The sequence below is a fragment of the Melospiza georgiana genome, chromosome 7 (genome assembly GCF_028018845.1).
Source record: "Melospiza georgiana isolate bMelGeo1 chromosome 7, bMelGeo1.pri, whole genome shotgun sequence".
Classification (NCBI taxonomy): Eukaryota; Metazoa; Chordata; class Aves; order Passeriformes; family Passerellidae; genus Melospiza; species Melospiza georgiana.
The window spans coordinates 35,555,515-35,574,564 of NC_080436.1; the positions used below are offsets into that span (position 1 = coordinate 35,555,515).

General features: G+C 41.5%; 1 protein-coding gene across 1 annotated transcript in view; it reads right to left on the reverse strand.

Moving 5' to 3' along the window:
- Positions 1-19,050, reverse strand: part of LOC131085937 (von Willebrand factor D and EGF domain-containing protein-like) — a 172,589-nt gene that overhangs the window by 22,318 nt on the left and 131,221 nt on the right. Inside the window, exons 21-25 of the mRNA XM_058028517.1 lie at positions 14,714-15,562; positions 6,705-6,800; positions 5,646-5,741; positions 3,282-3,377; positions 1,687-1,782 (exon numbers count right to left, since the gene is read on the reverse strand). Coding sequence (XP_057884500.1) covers positions 1,687-1,782; positions 3,282-3,377; positions 5,646-5,741; positions 6,705-6,800; positions 14,714-15,562 — 1,233 coding nt within the window. The remainder of the gene's footprint in view (positions 1-1,686; positions 1,783-3,281; positions 3,378-5,645; positions 5,742-6,704; positions 6,801-14,713; positions 15,563-19,050) is intronic.

Genomic DNA, 19,050 nt, shown 5'->3' on the forward strand with positions numbered 1-19,050 from the left:
ATGTGTTTATGGGACAGAGAGCAGCCCCCCACTGCTGGGAGCACTGGTTTTCTGCATTTTGTGGGAAGGAAAGTTGGCAAAGGTCAGCTGAGACTGATTTCTGCTGTGCCCTGTGGGCTTCTGCTCCAAGGGAGCTGCAAAATCTGGAACCTCTGACAGAGGAGGTTGTTCTAGAGAAGTCATTCTAGAGGTTATTGCTAGAGAAGTTATTCTATATAACAATAAGAAGACATACAGCTCTATGAGAAACTGTTTGTTACAAAATCGTGATAATTAACTGCTTCTTTTGATGGATCTTTATACTTGTCCCATGTCCTCTTGATTTTAGGCAAGAAAAAAGAAACATTGCTCAACATTTTTCACCAATTAGCAGTCAGTGGCCAGTAAGAATCAGCAAAAAAGTAGTGTTTTCTTTCCACTTAATTACGTTGCTCTTCATTCATCACATTCACAGGCCCTTTATTTGAGTTGTTATAACACTAGACTAAATAAACCAGACTAAATAGCAGTTACTGAAGTAGAATGAAGGCTTGGATCACACAGAACAAAATTGTTTTCATCATCTCAAAAAAAAATATTTTTTGCAAAAGATTATAGCAAGACGGACAACAAAACCTCAGAAACTTCTGGAAAGTGGAGAGGAGCCTGCTGTGAGTTGGTGGAGTTTGGAGGAGCGCTTTGCTGGGCTGCAATCATCACCAGCACGCTTCCCTTTGATCTGCCTGGAGATGCGGCAGGGTGTTTAGAGCTGGAAACAGCACTTCTCTAATGTTCCCTAACCTCAAAAACAGGATGCCAAACATAAGGTTTTTTTTCCTCCCTTTTTTTCTCCCTCCAGCACATTCCTGCCAGAACAGACTATTCAGTCGTGCACTGTGCGCCTCGACCCTCTCTGCTGAAGGAGGCGAGAGCTGCAGCGTGGGGAATCAGAGGGCTTTTGTTGCTGCAGGGAATTTTTTACTGTTTTTTTTTTTTTTTCCTTTTTCCCCTCTGTGTGTGAGAGACATAAAATGCTCTGGAAATGTACAGATTCTTCCTGCCAAGAACGGTTGTTTTCACAGCTCCCCTCTTGCCAATTTCAAACTGATTAAGAAATAATAAAGGCAAATAAAAAGAAAAAGTTTTCACGTACATATCCTAAACCCCCTGGCTGACAGATATTGTTGAGCAATTGAGTCTGTAAAAGTGCCAAAATAACCTATTTCCCCAGAAGAATCGAAGAATCAAATATTAATGCTGATGGTATGAAATAAGTGAAATAAGGGAGTTTGCAGTGACAAGAACAAATTCAAGGATAAAGGGCTGTTAACCAATTACCTTAATTAAGCTGGAACGATGACTTTCTAATATTTTTAAGGATCTTAGTCAGGTTCTTGGCCTTTGGCCCTGATTTTTTCCCCCAAACAAGTCTTTCATGCAAAATAATTAATTAATCTCCGAATATGAATGTTCCTCATTTTGAATGCATGAAATATTTAGAGAGGATTCCAGCAAAATGTTCTCCTCCCTACTTTGACTTGACTTATTCTAATTAACAAGTTGGTTTTGGCTCTGATAATATGGGCTCTGATGGAAATACAGGTGATCACAGCACAAATACAGGCTAAATGTTCTGTGGAACAGGCACAAAAGGGAGAAAAGGTGTTTAGGAGTCAGAGAACTGAAAGGGAAATGTGTGAGACTCACTTTTCTGGCACCTCCTTCCAGTGTAGCCCTGGGCACAGGAGCAGACATTGGTCCGGACACAGCGGCCACCATTCTTACAGGGGGGGATGCAAACAGCTGGGGAGAGGAAAGGAAATGTTCTGAGCACCAAACTCACCTGGGGATCAGCCCTGTCACAGCACAGGCTCCTCATTTGGGTGCCTCTGTTGGGAGGGCAGCTCACAGAGGTGTTTTTTGGGAAGGTGTCTCCCCAAAGGGTGATTTGGGCTGTTGTCTGGGTGGAGACCCTGACTCTGTGTTGTTTGTGGCACAAGTGTGGGACGTGATTCCCAGCACCTGAGGGTCTCTTAGATACTTAAGTGGTCAGAGTATTCCCAGTGGTGTCAGATTTTTAAGTCTCTGTCACAGGGCTCCTCAAGGGCTTCTCCCCATGAAATACAGATCAATGTTGGACATTTGCTAACTTGGCCTTGGTGCTGTTTCTCCTCCCTTTCTCAAAGACGCAGAAGGAAGGGCATTGTTTTCCTTCAGCATCCATCCATTATATCCTGCCATCAATTTCAGATCCCATGAATGTGGATATTTATTTTCAAATTTTAGCTCTGTCTAAACCACAACACTTGAGAGCAAAAATTTCAAATCACCTAGATGTTGAAAATCACCTTTTGTGTTCAAGAGCAAGATCATTGAGTTACAGTCTATAATTTTCACTCACCCCTTCACCCCCAACATCATTAAAAAAAAGTTTCCAGCAAGCTCCATTTGCAATTAGATTTTTCTGTGTGAATCATTCACTTGCAAAAATATACATCAGGACCACATGAATCTAGGAATATGGGAAACAAAAGAGAGAAAGAGCGAAGAACTTAAATGTTGAAGTAGTTTTGATAATAAGGGTGCGTTTATATTCCCAGATTCAGGAGTTACTAAATCCATATTAAAAAAGAGAATTCTTCAATCCATATTGAAAAAAAGGGCACAGGGGAGGTCCAGCTGCTTGGGCTCTATGTTCCCTACCTTGTATGAGATACTGGGTCATTAAAGGATTAATTAATTTGCCTTCTGCAGCAGAGAGTGAGTGAGAAGCCCAGGACACTGTCAGCCTCAGTTTAGGGCTGGGACAGGGATTCAAAATCAGCTCCTGCTCCATCAGAGCAATATTGGATCACATTTTTAGTGATGTGATGAAGTCCTACAGAAGTTTCCCACCCACAGCACTTTAGGGTGGTCAAGTAGGTGATATTGTGAGCCCCATTTGAAGGTAAATTATCACCTGGCTCTGAAACCAGTATTGTACACACCGCAGGGTACCAAAATGAACAAAGCACTGCCATGCTTTCTCATTTAATTGAATAGTTGCTAGTTAATGATATCACTGTTTTAGAGTAATTACTTAGTTACTATTAATGGCATCACCAATAAGTTCTTACTTCTTCCCAATACCATCAGGAACAATAAAAAGTGGATTTATAGCAGACTATAACAACAAGGGAGTACAAGTAGATATGACAAGGAGAGTCTCTGGATATATTTCATGTGGGGGCAGGTAATGTTATGGATATATTTATATTTAGAGCCTGGGCCCTTTATCAAGATGATAAATGAAATTTTCTTACCTCTCTGGCACTGTGGGCCATAGAAACCAGAAGGACAGGAGCACGTGTTTGGCCGTACACAGACTCCTCCATTCAGGCACACAGGATTGCACACAGCTGGGTGGGAACACAAGATAACTTCGTGAATCTCTGATAATGCTGGACTTTTCAGAACAGGCACTCTTTCACTGCTGCACTTGCCATTAAAGTGAATATTTCTAGTGAAAAGTTTAATGCAACCCTTGCAGATCAGTTGTGCTGCAGCACTTATTCATGGTCGACACAGTGGGAGCATTTCAGAGGTGTTTTAGCATAGCTTGGGAGATGAAATAGCCTATAATTTAATGTAATAATTTAATTTATTTCGGATGTATTCTTTTATTCGCACAGTTCATTTATTTCCATTCCAGTATTCTCACCAAGCATGATCCCAAGGCAGTAAATGTAGTCAAATAAAATACACCCTGGATAACCTGGAGATGAGATATTAATTGTTTGCTGCTTTGTCTGCGTTCAGCAGAGCATTGTGGCATTTCCATGGACTTGAATAGGTGTGCACCAAAAAATCTGTTTGTTCTGCCTCATTTAAATGCCAGTTCCCACAACACATTGGCTCATTCATCACCAACAAAGCCACTGGCTGAGCTCCCTTTGCCTCTTTATGTATCTGTTATTACTCTAGATGATACAACAGGCATTGGGAATTAAAAGCTGTCTTGCATATTTCTATGTGGCAAGTACCAGACTGTTAAAAACAAAACTATTAGAATTTCAAATTGATTTAGATGGGAACTCAGTATGTGAAGAATAAGGAATCTGATAAAGTTTTCATTGTAAAGCAGAGTGACACTTTAAACCAGACTTTTCCTTTCTGTTCCCTTTGTCTTTCAGTATCTTACAGGATAGCGTATTGAAAATATAAATGCATTTAAGCTTAAATAAAGTAGGGGTCACTAAAATGTTTCAGATGAACTAAAGAAGAAATAAAATGTCAATTTGGAAAGAGAAAAAAAAAAAAGTGAAATTGTAGTCTAGATGAGGGGTTTTTCTGACAAAGGAACGGTAACTTATGGAGTCAAAATGGATTTAATTCATTGCTTAAGAGGAATTTGGTTTAGTCATTGTCCTGGTTACTTCATAGGTGTCCATAATCATGTCAGTCTGTCAGTGTTTATATTTCCAGCATGAAGTCCTCTTTTTTTAAATTTTTTTTTTAAACTTTATACCTGTATTCTTCATGACATTCCTTTTATAACACTTGAGGTGGGAAACCCCAGCAGTGCCCACAAAATATTCTGTGCAGTGCACTCAAGGCTGTGCCAGAGAGGGGAGTCTGGCAGCCTTTCACCAAAGCTGTCAGCAGACAAAAAAATCCTGCTGCTGTTATTCTGGTCTGGAAGTTACTGCTACTGTTGCTTGTTGTCTGCCCTTCTCTTGGAACAATTCTGTTTAAAGCCACCCCAAAATAAAATTGCAGAACTCCTTGAGAAGGAAAAGCAGAGCTAGTGGGAACCAGAGCAGCAGTGACAATCCCAGTCATTTCCTGTGGATCACAGCTGGGCTAATTGACGTTCCCTCAGTAGGGCTGTCATTTTAACACTTACAGGAAGAGCAATCTCCAGGAGATGGAGGTTAAAATGACATCTCTCACCTTCCAGGAAAGGTAATGCAGGCTGAAGGTGTCTCAGCCATTTAATATTCACCATGGCAGAGGCAGACTGCCTCTGGAGCCTTCAGGTCTGGCACTGATTCAGGGAGTTCTCATCTTTTAATATTTCACTATTTTGCATGCCTTGTCCCAGGTGAGTGCTGCAGTTTCTGTGCCTTTGGAGAAAATCCACCCCAGCTTTTAAGACTTTGATCCTGCGAGGGGGGCTCTGAGCTGTGTCTGTTTAAAACTTTGAGAAATAAGTCTCTAATTCCAGTCCACACCTTGTCATTTTGGGTGGAGGTGGCTTTTTCCTGAGCTGCCCCACTCGTGTGGATGCTTTCTGTAGGTGCTCTGTGAGTGAGAGATGCAGGCAGGAGGAGCAGTGTGAATTCTGGCAGCACAGCGTGATAAGATTCCGTGCTCCAGAATCACACAAGTTAAAAAGCTGCAAAAAGATTCTGTTTGTAAGTTCCCTGAGATTTAAGTAAGCATTTAAACTCAGGAATACTTACATAAACATCTAAACTTACGAACAGTTATGTAAACTCAAGCTTTTCTGAAGTTTTGCCCTGTACTTGGTCTCCTCTTCTTAAGATTTCATTCTTACTTGGTCTCCTCTTTTTAGGCTTTAATTCTTTAAGCAGCAATTCCCAGTCTGGGCACCGAGCTGTGGGGAAGTGTCAGGGATTTTTTGGCACTTTTGGGCAGAGGATGAGGCCCTGCCAAGCACTCACCTGTGTCACAGGAGGGGCTGCTCCAGCCCTGCCTGCACTGGCACTCGTCTGGTGACACACACACCCCCCCGTTGTGACAGTGCCTGCTGCACACCACTGCAAAACACACCAAAAACCAAAATATCTCATCACCAACACTACTGCACATCCTAAAGCTGCCCTATCACAGCCAATAACTGATAGTGTTAGTCCTGGAGATAAACTAAATGTTTGCTTTCTCCCTTTCCTTGATTTGCTTTCTCTATGAGAAAAGATTTTGAAAAATCTTTTGAAAATATTTTAAAAAATATAATTTTGAAAAATCAAAATATCTCATCACCAACACCTCAGCAGATCCTAAATCTGCCCTATTACAGCCAATAACTGATAGTGTTAGTCCTGGAGATAAACTAAAGGTTTCCTTGATTTGCTTTCTCCCTTTCCTTGATTTGCTTTCTCTATGAGAAGCCACACAACTGAAATCCTTTGCTTTTTAAATATTCCAGCTACTCGGTTTCATAGATAAAATTATATTCCTCTCAAGGGCAGCCTGATATTTAAATAAGCAAGGAGGTCTGTAATGATGGAAGTGCATGTGTTTTGCTGATAGAGAAGGGTTTGAAGGCTGATTTTCAGATAATTTCTGCATTGAATCTCTTTTTAAACTTGTATTGCAGAGTAGCATTACTCCTAATAGGTATGGTTGCTCTTTTGTGTTCTCAAAATTAGCATTACTGTGTTCACTCGCAATCTTAAATTTCCTAAATATTACTACAAATAACATGCACTTTTTTTTCTTCCTTTTTTGTTTGTTTTTCCAGAAGCAATTTTACGTAGAAAATGTTGATTTAGATGTGCATATTTTTACATAATACAGCAATGCTTCTGGTAAATATATGCTCTGAAATAGCTACTGTATTACTTGAATCCTTTGTATTCAAGAAACATTTTAAGGGAAAATATAGGGGGAAAAAAAGAAAAGAAGGTTTTTTGGTGGTTATCTTTTTGTTTTTTTTTTTCTTGTAATTTTCTGCTAATTGAAACATGTGATGAGGAAAGCCTGAGTGAGTTCATACATGCCTGTTTCACACCGAGGCCCTACGAATCCATAAGCGCAAGAACAGGTGTTGTGAGGCAGGCAAGTTCCTCCATGCTCACACGGGGGCTCACACTGAGCTGCAAGAGGGAAAAAAACACAGTTCAAACATGAAATTCTCTGTGGTTGTGAGCACCGCACAGGTTACTCCTTTCCCCATCCCATTTTATTAATCCAGTGAGTCATTTGACTGAGGAAAACACTGCAGGACAGCAGCAGCTATCCCATTAGCAGCACAGCACTAATGAGCAGCTGTATGGAGTCTGCAAGGGAATGGTTTCAACATAATCATGTTTAATTTCTGAGCAGGCACGTTTTTAAGGACATGTTTTGAAGGCTAGTGATGGATGAAGCACAAAGCAGTCACAACTCAAGACCTTGCCCATCCCTCTCTAGAAAATTGCCTTGTGGATGGTCAGTAAGCCTTAACAGGTGTCAGAACTCACAATAAGGCAGAGATTGTTTCTTCCTCATAGAAAAGACTTGTGAGTGGATTTGTCAGCAAAATGGCAAATATTTAAGCAAAAAACGTTTATATTTAAGGAACAGCATGAGTTCTGCAGACAAAGCAGCAAGTTAGGTAAAGATTTCTTGACTTACTGTAATTCTGTGAAATGAAGAGGATGAGTGTGGAAAGGATGAGTGTGAAAAGCCTGAAACAGGCTATTTGCTGAAAGCATGCTTGTTTTTCAAATGTTGATAATTTTGAATCTAAAAGCTTTATTGTACAGGGAGCCTGGAGATTTTGGACCCTTAAATCTAAGATCTAAGGCAGGTACCTGAGAATTCTTTTGTAACCCTCTAATAAGAGGTAAATGCATATGGCAAACTCAAAAGAGGAGGAGGAAGATCACAGAAGGGACAGGATGATCAGTGAAGGGACAAAATCATCACAGAAGGGACAGGATGATTACTAAGACTCAAAGGAGAAACTCTGTGGCAGAAGCAGAGCAAGAAATGTGTTCCAGAGGCACCTCATGCTATTGGAAAAAGAAAAAAAGGGCACCTCACATAACAGAATGAAAAATGTCTTCCCTTGTGTGTGGGAAGTGAATACAGTGAAAAATGTTGTACTTTGGCTCACTTCACTGGCAGAGTTTTGTCTTTTATGAAGGATATGAGGCTAAGCAAGGTTATTCCAAGGAAAAAGCAAAATGAAGCTAACGAGACCTGAAACAAAGCATCTTTCATTTTAAGTATTGTTACGAGGGAAGAGAACCTTAATGCACCACATTTTGTTCCTAAAGCTGGAAAATGGGCTATGGAAATGGAAAGCTAAATGAAGGGCTAATTCTTGGGGAGCCACATAATTTAAATGCAGTTATTGTGTTAAAGACCTCATCACCCCTTGTGATTGTCACCAGGCCATGGAATATGAACTTTACCATCCAAAAAAAATAATGAAAGCCCTCACACATTTTCTAATTGTATTAAAAAAGACAAACTCCAAGAAGGTGCTGTTTAATAAGCCACTTTGACGCAAATAGCATTGAAGAAATGTTTTTGGTATTTAATGATGAAATTTTCAATGCTGCGTTATGTAACTTTAGGATTTGACCTTCCTGAAAATAGGAGACTTACAAGTGTATTTTAGATCCATACTATATATGCTGAGAATGTCATTAAGCTAAATTTAGTTTTGATTAGATAAGGTTGAGACATTTGCAAATCAACATGAGCTTAGCTGAAATTCCAAGTATATATCTGTGGGGGAAAAAAATAAAAAGAGAAGGGATAAAGCCAAATCATCTTTGTCTGGACAACTAAACAGATTTAGATAAGGTGTTAGGAAGAAATTATCAGCTGTGAAGATGACGAGGCGTTGGCACAGGTTGCCCAGAGAAGCTGTGGCTGCTCCATCCTTGTAAGTGTCCAAAAACCAGCTCGGATGGGGCTTGGAGAAACCTGGGATTGTGATTTCTTTGTCCCCCTTTGTAAGGGGGGTACAAAACCTGGGGGAAAAAATATACCACTCTTTGAAAAGTACATGAAATGTGATTGCCTTTCCTGCAGGATGATGGTTGCATAAAGGCTCCAGGTGCCTCAGAGCTGTGCCAAGCACGGTGACATTCAAGCGTTTTACGCTTTATTTCAGCCTGGTTTGTGCAGAACTTAGAGCAAGTGTGTCCGTGTGAATAGAGCACTTCCCATCTGGCCTTTGCACATTCTGAGATGCATCTGAACTGTCAGAAAGGAACATGGTATTTTGGATATTAAAACATTTAGCTCTTACGGTGACATTTAATAGTATAATGTTTAAAACTCTTCTATTACTGGTGAAAAGCAAGAGATAAAAACTGAACACTGGCTCCTCTGTGAAAGTAAGAGTAATATTCACTTAAAAGACATTTCCCACTGTAATAGAAATATACTGCTTATGTCAAATTATTTTCCCAAACTTCTATCTTTCATCTTCTGAAATGAATACTTTTTTTCCATGAGCATTTGCTAAATTGTAGGAAGGTATTGCAGAGTTTTTATACTAAGCAGTTTTGGATAGGGAAAAATAGCAGCAAAGAGGAAAACATTGCTGCAAATGGTCAATCTTGCTGTCAAGTGTACGTATGTTTATGTTTACAATTTAAAATCTGGAGGTGAAAATGGAGAAGTGCATTATTGTTTCTTTTGAAAAGGCTTTTTGGGAAATATCCCCAAACTTCTATTTTCCATTAAAATGAGATCATACAGTTTTTATAAGTTTCTCTGCAATAACTTCAGGGGCACTCAGGAATACCAGATGCTGTGTTTTTTTCCCTCATTTTCCATAGCCTAATCAGCAAATGTCTTCCAGGATGGAGTTATTGCTTGGCATCTCCACCGTGAGTAACTCCCTGTGCCATCCCCTCGTGGGGCCCTGGGTTTGTGCAAATACAGCCAAGCTTGGAGCTTTGTGAGAGCTTTGCCTGCTCAGAAATTTGCACCAAAGTCAGATCAGGACAGACTTCGCTGAAGTCTACCTTGTTTCATTGTACATTATTTATTTCCTTTCAAAGATACATTAACCTAACTTCCTAAATGTGCAGATGAAGTTTTAATGTGTTCAGCACAAGGGCAGGGTGAAAAAAGGGAAAGGAAAGTTCCTCAGCTGTTGTTTTTTCTTTTGGAAAGCTGTGGAGTGAAGCGTTTCTTTTGCATGTAAGATGCACAGATAAATGAAATGAAGCATAGGATTAAAGCATGTGTTACTGCAATTAAATTAACTCATTGCATATTTAAATAGTCCAGCAGTCTGGAGCCCAGTTGTGAGGGGAATGTCCATCACAGCAACTGGAATATTAACAAGAGAAACTTGACTGAATAAATTGGGAATACCAATGCAGGCACCAGTGCTGGCTAGGTTGTACCAATGCATTTTGCTTTGTGAAATGTCAGCTGAGTGCTCCTCTGCAGCCAAAAAATCCCAAATAAAGTGGTAGGAAAGGAACAGAGATTCAGAAAGGAGATTCAGGAAGGAGCAGAGCACAGAATGCCAGACTTCTTTATGGCCTGTACCAATGGCAAACTCCATCTTAAACACCATGGGCAGGGCTGAGCTCTCAGCTCAGAAAAGCTACAGTGAAGGTGGAAAAGATGCAGAAAAAGATGGAAGGATAAATAAAAAAAAAAGTTATAGAAGAGCTTTTGTACAGAGAATAACTGAATAATGAGGTCTTTCAGAAAAATATGACTTTAGGATAGAAAACTGTGAAATCAGACTTGACCTAAAAAGGGTGAACAGGATAAAGTTCCAAGGCATCACCTTGGTGTTTTGGAGCATGCGATCCATAATTTCTGAGAAGATATTCCAGACAGTATCCCCATATCTTTCCCACATATTGCCAGACAAATGCAGTTGGCAGCTGTTGGAGAAAGGGAAAGGACTTCTGGTTTGATGGTAGATCTTTTTTGGGTGTAAAATGTCAAAACAATTAATGTGAGCTACCCAAATTTTTTCTCATTTTGTGCGGCTGTGCATGGTGAAGTCATAATGCTTTCCCAACTACTCCATCTCATAATAACTACTCCTGTTATCAAAATTATGAAAAGTGGTTTTGTAATGTCAAGGCAATGTTGTGTTTTTAACTCCTGAGCAGAAAACATCACTCCCACTGTTCTAGACTTCCCATTGTTCTAGACTTCCCCTGCTCCTTGAAAATGCTGTACAAAGCCAATTAAATAATTCAGATTTTTGCTGACTTCACCCTCTTAAGAATATTTTTCTAAAGTATTTTAACTTTATCTTTGACAGGAATACTGAGGCTCTTTTGTGACTACTGAAATACCAGAAGGACTCCTTAATGGTCAACCTAATCCAAAATGGTTTTAAATAATTGTCTGTACTCTATGAAACGGGGGCTGACTTTTTAATTGTATAGTTTAAGTGATCAGAAAATCCCTATCAAAGGAGCTTGGAGTCAGGGAAACAAAAGAAGAAAGGATGACAAGAAATTTGGTTTAAATTCTTACGTTTCATCAGTTTTCAGGTCTAGGTCTCTCAGAAAGAAGCCCAACAATGATACCCAGAGCAGAATTTTTCATTCAGATCAATTCTGTTATGAAACGGAAAGGCAGTGTTCCACCTTGGGGCACCTTAAGGTGCTCCAACAGCTGCTCTCAGGCAGTGCCACATGCACAGACCCTGGGGAGTGAGCTGAGCCCAGGGAAATGGCAGCATTTTCCCCTTTTCCTTGCCCAGTGGATGCAGCATCTTTGCAAGTGATGGCCTGTGCACCTTGGCAGAGCGGGGAGCAGGGGCAGGATGGCAAGGAGCTGCTCTAGGGGGGCTGACAACACTAAAAAATATATCAGAGTGTTAGCCCCAAGTGTTACACATCACTGCAGCACATGTGCCACAGACAAAATGTCAGAAACGCTTTGATATCTGGTACCAATCCTGTCTGGGCTCCTTCTGCATCATTACAGTGCTAGCTTTTTATTCAACTGGCACATGGAGCTGAAATGTGTAAAGATCTCTTTGTGCTCTGCTGCTCCTGCAGTGCTCCTGGGCAGGTGATTTGTGCTGTCCCAAAACCTGATAGAAGGAGACTGTACCAATGCATTGGTTTTTACTGCAGATATCCTTGGAAACAGCACTCAGAGTGAAAATTAGGTATTTAGCAAAACCTCCCTCATCACCCGAGGGATGCTTGGCTGAGCTCACTCCAGAAATGCCAGAGAGCATCTTCTGCTGGAGAAAATGTGGGAGAATCCAGTGGACTACAGCAGGCCTCTCCTCCCCTACTTATTTTTTATTTTTGACTGTCTCCAAAACACTGCTCTGAAATGAAGATTTTAAAGCCCTGTTGCGGTGTGAAGTCTGAATATTAGGCTACTACAAAAAGGTCCTATTTCCTTTGTGCAGGAAGGGAAAGAGCTGCAGAGCCTTGAGGCACTGTTTCATCTCCCCTCACCTGCAGAGGACATGGCTGCTGATAGAAGGAAAATAATCTGTAATCTTTATAATAATAATAATAATGTTCTTTATAATAATAATATTATACCAAAGCAGGAGGAGCAAAAGCAGGGCTCTGCTTCTGACAGACAACACAGTTGTCAGCAGTGGTGGAGTGATCCAAATGGAAATTGCTGAAATAGTCTGAAAATGTCTCAGTTTGGATATCTGAATATGAGCCAAACACACTGACATTTAGCTGTGTTTGTCCAAGAGAAGGTAGGAGGTTACACCTGATGGTCCCCAGGGCTCTCTTCCCTCTTCCATCCTGTGGTCCTGAGATTGTGTCACCCCCAGTTCAGGGTGACAGAACAGAGGGAGAGGATTTCCAACTGAACTGTGACAGGGAGGCTGAGGGGCTTGTCCAGAGGGATAATTATATTAAAGATATAAAATTTTATGTATAAAAATATAAAATATCTTTATCTATTAAATATATTAAATGTATATAATGAATAAATTATATAAATGTGTATATACATAATGTATATATATATATTATAAATTGTATAAATGTGTATATATATATAACATTTTATATTAAAGATATAAAATATGTTATTAAATACTTTAGGAAAGAAATTAGTTTTCAGAATGCTGTTTATGTTTATTTCCTATGAGTCCTCCAAGCCTGGTTTTGAATCTGCACATTTGGAAAGAAATAAATTGTATTCTATCACAGCATACATACCACTTGGTGAAGTACTTTTTATTTTAGATTATTTTCAGACATTCTTATTAAACAAAGGTCACATCCCCTCAAGATCCAAAGGCATTAAAACTTGCTACCAGCAGGCTGGCTCTTTTATCTTGTTGAATTTTGATATGAAATAAGATGGTGACAACTATCAATAGTGTCCGAGTCTCTTGACATTTTGCTGGCTTACCAAGGATGTTGTGTTGAAGCCTGGAGACTTTGCAAATGTTGCTCCCATCCAAACTTTGATTTGTTGCCCAGTGTTTGTGCCTCCTGTTCCCAGAGGGCACTGCCGTCTCGAGGGGAGTTGGTGAGGTGTGGGCACCCCAAGGTGCTGATAGCTAAGGCTGTGACAGGCCTTAATCCAAGAAATTGCCCTCATTTTTCAGCCTCGTTTGTCATGATGGATCACCTTCATCTGACATGGGAAGGGACACCCACGGCTGGAGGTACAATGGGTGCTGTTCACAGCCCTGGCTCTGCTCCAGGGTGCAGGTGTGCAGGGGGCTCAGGATGGGGAAGAGAAGGGGAGGGACAGGATAATTATTGGGTCAGGTGGCATGGACACTGACAAGAGACAAAAAAGGATATTTGTGCATGGTGTCATCGAGCCCCAAGATGCAGAATGATGTTGGTGATAAAGTAGTTCATCCTAAGGACTCTCCAGGGAGATTTTCAGTAATAGCAGTAACTGAAGGAAACATCTCACAAGCAAAAGGCAGAGAGAGATTTACATTTTAAGGTAGATTTATGTTTTAAGCAGTAATCTGATGGGTCTGCTAAACACGCAGCAGCCTTATGTCCAGAATGTAAATATTCATATGGACATGGGATGGGATTTTGAGGAGAGGCCTTCCTGTGGCCAGACTTGCTTTGAGATTCCCAGTATCAGAACCTGTTTGGTGCTTTTCCATCTCTAGGTATAAACCAGAAGTTAAAGACAAACTCCTTTGTGCCAAGTAACTCTAAATCCTTTAGGAGGGGCGTTTCAGAAATGTGCAAATAGGCAAAAAGATGAAGTGCTCAACATTACAAAAACCTTTTTTTGTACATTTTGTACCATATCTCCAATAGTGGTCTGTTGTAGTTGCAGCAGTGCTGGGGGCTTCACTCCCCCACAAAACCTGGCTTACAGCAAGGTCCTTCCCTTAGAACATCATGGCTGAGACGCCCCTGCTCTGTGCATGAGGAGTGAGACACCAGAAAAGAAAGAGGGGAATGAATGTTACAAACACTTTTGCTTTGTGTGGTGGAAGGCCAGTTAAGATATCAACTTATCAGAGGGATGCCAGCAAAAGGTGTGATTAATGATAGCAAAGCCAGGGAATTCATTGCTTCAACAAAGTACATAATCCTATGGGTTTATGGAGGGATTCTCAGGTGCCTAATAAATAACTCAATATACTGTGAAAACCCTTCTGGTGCTATACATTTCAGATGACAAGTTCAGTTTCACATTTGAGATATTAGATAGATATTTACAGGTAATTTTTAAGATATTAGAAAAATTAGTTTTTCCTAGAATGTGTTGTATGGAGAAGTAGAATCAATTTTTCTCTTTCTCACAGAAACTTTATATGGTTTTGAATGCCATGACTTTAGTAGAATGAATCTGGCATTAAGCAAGATCACAATCTGTCCCTGGTTTTAATAGATTAAATGATATCAAATAAACAGATCATTTTTGTAAGCAGAAAGAGCTGTTTCAAAGGTACAGGTTTTATTTATTATTTTGAGATATAATTGGTTTTGAAAACAGAATGGCCCCAAAAATCTCCAAATTTATAATAAAAAATAATTTTTGCTTTGGAGAATTATTATACCTGGAGTTGTTAGAGCATTTAAAAGAGAATTTTCTCCCTTACCTTCACATGTAATTCCATCACCACTGTATCCAGGGGGACAAGGACCACACTGAAGCTCTCCATCCTCAGCCGGCTGGCACTGCACACCCGTGAAACAGGGCAGCTCAGCACACGCTGCCCCAGTGCTGCTTTTGGGCAGCCCCACAGCCCCCCTTGCCCTGCTGAAGCCCCTCCTGGCTGCTGAGGGGTGCGCTGGGAGCCTTGCTGCAGGAGCAGAGCCTGCACCCTGGGATGGAGCAGCCGGGGAGGGGTCCTGCCATTGGGGAGGCACAGGGTGACGCGCGGCCATGGGAGATGCTCTGGGCTGCTCTCTTGGGAAACCCTGGGGTGCTTTGTTCCTCAGCACTGAGACTCCACTGGGCCGTTTCCTGGGAGGATAACCATGCCTGGAACGGGTCTGTGAGCCTGCAGGGAATGAGTCTGGATTGGTGTTGGGATGAGGAGGAACAGTCCGTGCTGTCGTTTCTTTGTGCGGCTGAAAATGGACAGGGGGGTGGGAGGTCACACCGACAGCTGGGGCTCTGGGCTCTGGCTCCTCGTGCAGAAGGGGTGTGAGATCACCTCTTTTCTCAAGGAAAGGTTGTTTCTCAGGTGCTGTGAACTCCATATCAGGCTGTTTTTCTGGTGATGTCTGAGCTTGGGAAGTCTCCCTTTCCATTGTAAGGGATGGAGTGTGAATGGCTGAGGGGTTTCTTTCCAAAAGGAATGTAATATCTTGTCTTGGGATTTGGGGTTGGGAAAGAAGAGAAAATGCATTTCTTGGTGTCTTAGATACATCTTGGTGAGAGTCTCCAACATCTTCATTATTTCTTCCAGGAGAGTCCATGTGGGTTTGGAAAGATCTTGAAACTAGGGCAGAAGGAAGATATATATTAGCTAAATTTGCTGGTCTAGAGTTGAAAGGGACCGTAGTGAACTCTTGAGTTTGGAACAAACAACAGAACATCAATTCTAGAAGTAAAAGAGTTAATTATCAGATATTACAGGAAGCTTTATGCCCACTGATTTAGCAATTATGTGGGGCTGTCTGCTATAGGCGACACCAGCACTGATGCACAGGGAACTGCAATGATGACACTCGAAGGGTGGCATTCATGAACCAGATGAAATATATTTTTGGTAGCAAGTCTCAGGGAAGGTCAGGCATTATTTGAGTAGCAGCACTGGGCTGATAGGCAAGGGTTAAATTGCAGCTAAGCAAAATCTTGCAGTGCTGCTTTACTAATTTTGGCTTGCACTAGTCCGTGAGGTTTTGGTACTGTGCACCTTCTTTGAGGTGAATCTTCCAGTTCTTGACCTCCTGAGCCAGGATTTGCTTCTTATTACCTGCCTGTGCTGGGAAATGCTCTGAGGGCATAACTCAGAGTCTGCATTCCAGCTCTTAGAGTCGAGGAGACAGAACACCACAGCTTGGCACAGATGGATTCTGGATGTGGAGAAACACACATTGTCAACATGGCCCTCGCCAAGAGCGTGCCCTGGAGAGGCTCCAGTGCCATCACACCAGTGGGCGACTCTGGAACGCTTCTGCAGCCCTTCTGATGGCAAAGGGAAGTTTTAGGGGAGCTTTTAAAGGAGACAAATGGAAGGGCTTTGTTGGCGCTGTGCACGGCTCCCTGCAGACGCCGGGGGCGGCGCGCGAGGTTTGTTACTGTCCCCAACTTGTCCCAGAGCCAGCCACCTTTTCAGCTGTGTAAGGAGGGATGATAGATGGGCAGAGGGGACTCTGTGAAGGGCCTTGAAAGTGGAGACGAGGAGCTTGAATCAATACTTTCAGGAAGATTAATGGCCATCTGCTGACGCTAATGAATGGAAGAGGCTATTTTTAACCGGTTCTGGCACGCTCACTCTGTAGGATATGGAATATATTGGATCCTGAACAACAACCCTCGCTTGGTTCTGGGGTTAACCCCATGCAGGATGCACCTCTTTCTTTAAATATAAATATTAATCACGTTCTAAAATCTCCCATTGATGGAGATCTTAACCATATTTAGCAAGGAATGCTTGGCAAGGGTCAGATGAAAGTTAGGGCATTGACTGGACCAAAACAAATCTTGGCAGACAAAGCAGTGTTTATTTGGCTGATAAGGAGTGTCATTCTGCTGGCAGCTGATGAGTTTCTATTGCCCTGAAGCACAATGTTTTGGAGATTTACAATGGTGCTGGATGGAGCTGTGGCCATCAGCAGGTAAATATGTGTATTTAGTGGAGCAGAAGGCAAATACATGGATTTCAGTATCCCAAGTAAGGCTGGTGAATGATGAGGGACACACAGTGGGAGAACAAAGATGATGAAGCTGGAGGACATCAGCAAAAAGAGCATGTGAAGATAGGAGAAGTCAAAGGATTTTTAAAAATGAATGAATGAGAGAAAGATGAAAGAAGTATCTCCACAGAAAATTATCGGTAATAGATGATCATTATAGCCCTTAGAAAATTTAATTCAGGGACAAGAAATCAACAGGAATGACAGGGAAGGGCTGAATGACCTCTCTGACAAATTTCCAAAATGAGCCCTGATTATAGCTTTGAGCTCCTTCCACTGTGTCATAATTAAATGGGTTTTCCTCCCAATTAAATTTGAGTAACTAGTAAGGGGATCAGACTGACTACCTGAGAAAGAGAAATCTTTTATTTCTTTAGCAGATAATAGAGGTGAGATCCCCATCCTTCAAATAAACTTCCTCTTTCCCTGTATGGGGGAGCATATTTTTGGAGTATTTCTGTGATAAGGTAATTTTTACATCTCAAATGCTACCACTGAAGAGTAGTGACACACTTTTGTTGGTCATTCATTATGATATATACTGATAAAGGTCCCTCAGCCACTCTTTAGAGGTGACTAAACTTCGTAGGATATTGGTGTCATTCAGGGGTGTTGACCTGAGTGCCCTCTCAGCTTTCATTGCTTCAGATTTTGGCTTGCATTGACAGTGTGCAATTTAGTTCAGGTAAGAGCATGATAGATTTTTCCCTGAAATACCTGAAAATTTCTTTCTGCAGCCCTCCAAGAATCTAAATAAGCTTAAACAAAGAAAGCAAACCAAAAGAATGCAGACTCAGTTGTCTGTAGTCAGCAGCTTTCTCAAATTCTGCATTACTTCAATTTATTTTCCTTGCTGTTGATCAATATCTTCCAATGTGTAGCCCATTATCAATGCAAACTGTGAGTGTGTGAATTTGGTTTTCCCTGCTATGCCAGCCTGTGGTTGCATATTGGACTGGGTGAAATCACCACAAAAACCCCACAAGGTGAAGTGCTCAAGGTTGTATGGTGGAACAAACTCACATTTTCACTCCATGTCAGTATTTCTGCCCAAGCTAATGGGGAATTGGGCAGCAGTGGAATAACTGAGTTTAATTTTTACAGAAGTAGATAAGGGACAGAGATGCTGCTGCTCTGCTCCAGGTGGGCATGGCAGGACCTCTGCTCTTATTGATGCTCTGTGAGCAGAGACCATTCCTGTATGGATCAGGTCCCAAAAAGACAGATCCCTCTGCTGTCCCCCCTCTGGGGAGCATTGGAGCAAGGGTGACAGAGAGCAAATTTCTGAGACACAGGTTTAACCTCCCTCATCCAGCTGGACACCAGGACACTTTCCATCCAGGGGTCCCCCAGTCTGTGACCCTCCAGCCTCTGGTTCTCCCAGGGTTTCCCACTGGGATTTCACAAAACAGAGCTGTCTCAGCCAGCCCCTGGTTCTCCAGTGCCATCATGGTGTTGCTAAGGCACAGCAAATCTGTAGGATCCACATCATTCCCAAGGGAATAAAAACAGCCACTGAGACTGGTGAAAACAGCCATTCGCAGAGAAGGCTCTTAAACCCAGGGTGAGACATCAGCACTCTGAAACAGAAAAGAAATCCAATATATTTTTTCTATTCTGAGTTTATGGTTTGTTTGGTTGGAGCTTTGGAGGGTTCTTTTTGTTTTGTTGTTGTTTTTTTTTTTTTTTTTCCCCACATTTACAGTGTTTCAAAAAAAGACCAGATCCAGACTGGAATTAAGAGAAGTCATGTCCCCTTCTGACCCCACCTATTTCTGCTGCCACTGAAGCAGCACACATTCACATTTCTCAGCCTGCCTAGAGCAGGGTGCACCCGGCTGGTTTCCATATACCTTGGTGCTGTTCCCCCACATCTCTGCTGGTTTTTAGACTTACAAACCTTCACACTGCTCTTCCCAAGCCATGTGCCTTGGAGCCCCATCCTGACCAAAACTGGCAGCTGACACTTCAAACACTTGCCTAAGCTGTCTGCAGATATAAGTATTGCCATGCTTCTCTTTGTAGCTGTTAGAGTTAGAAACTTCCCTTTTGGGTTTTAAATATGAGT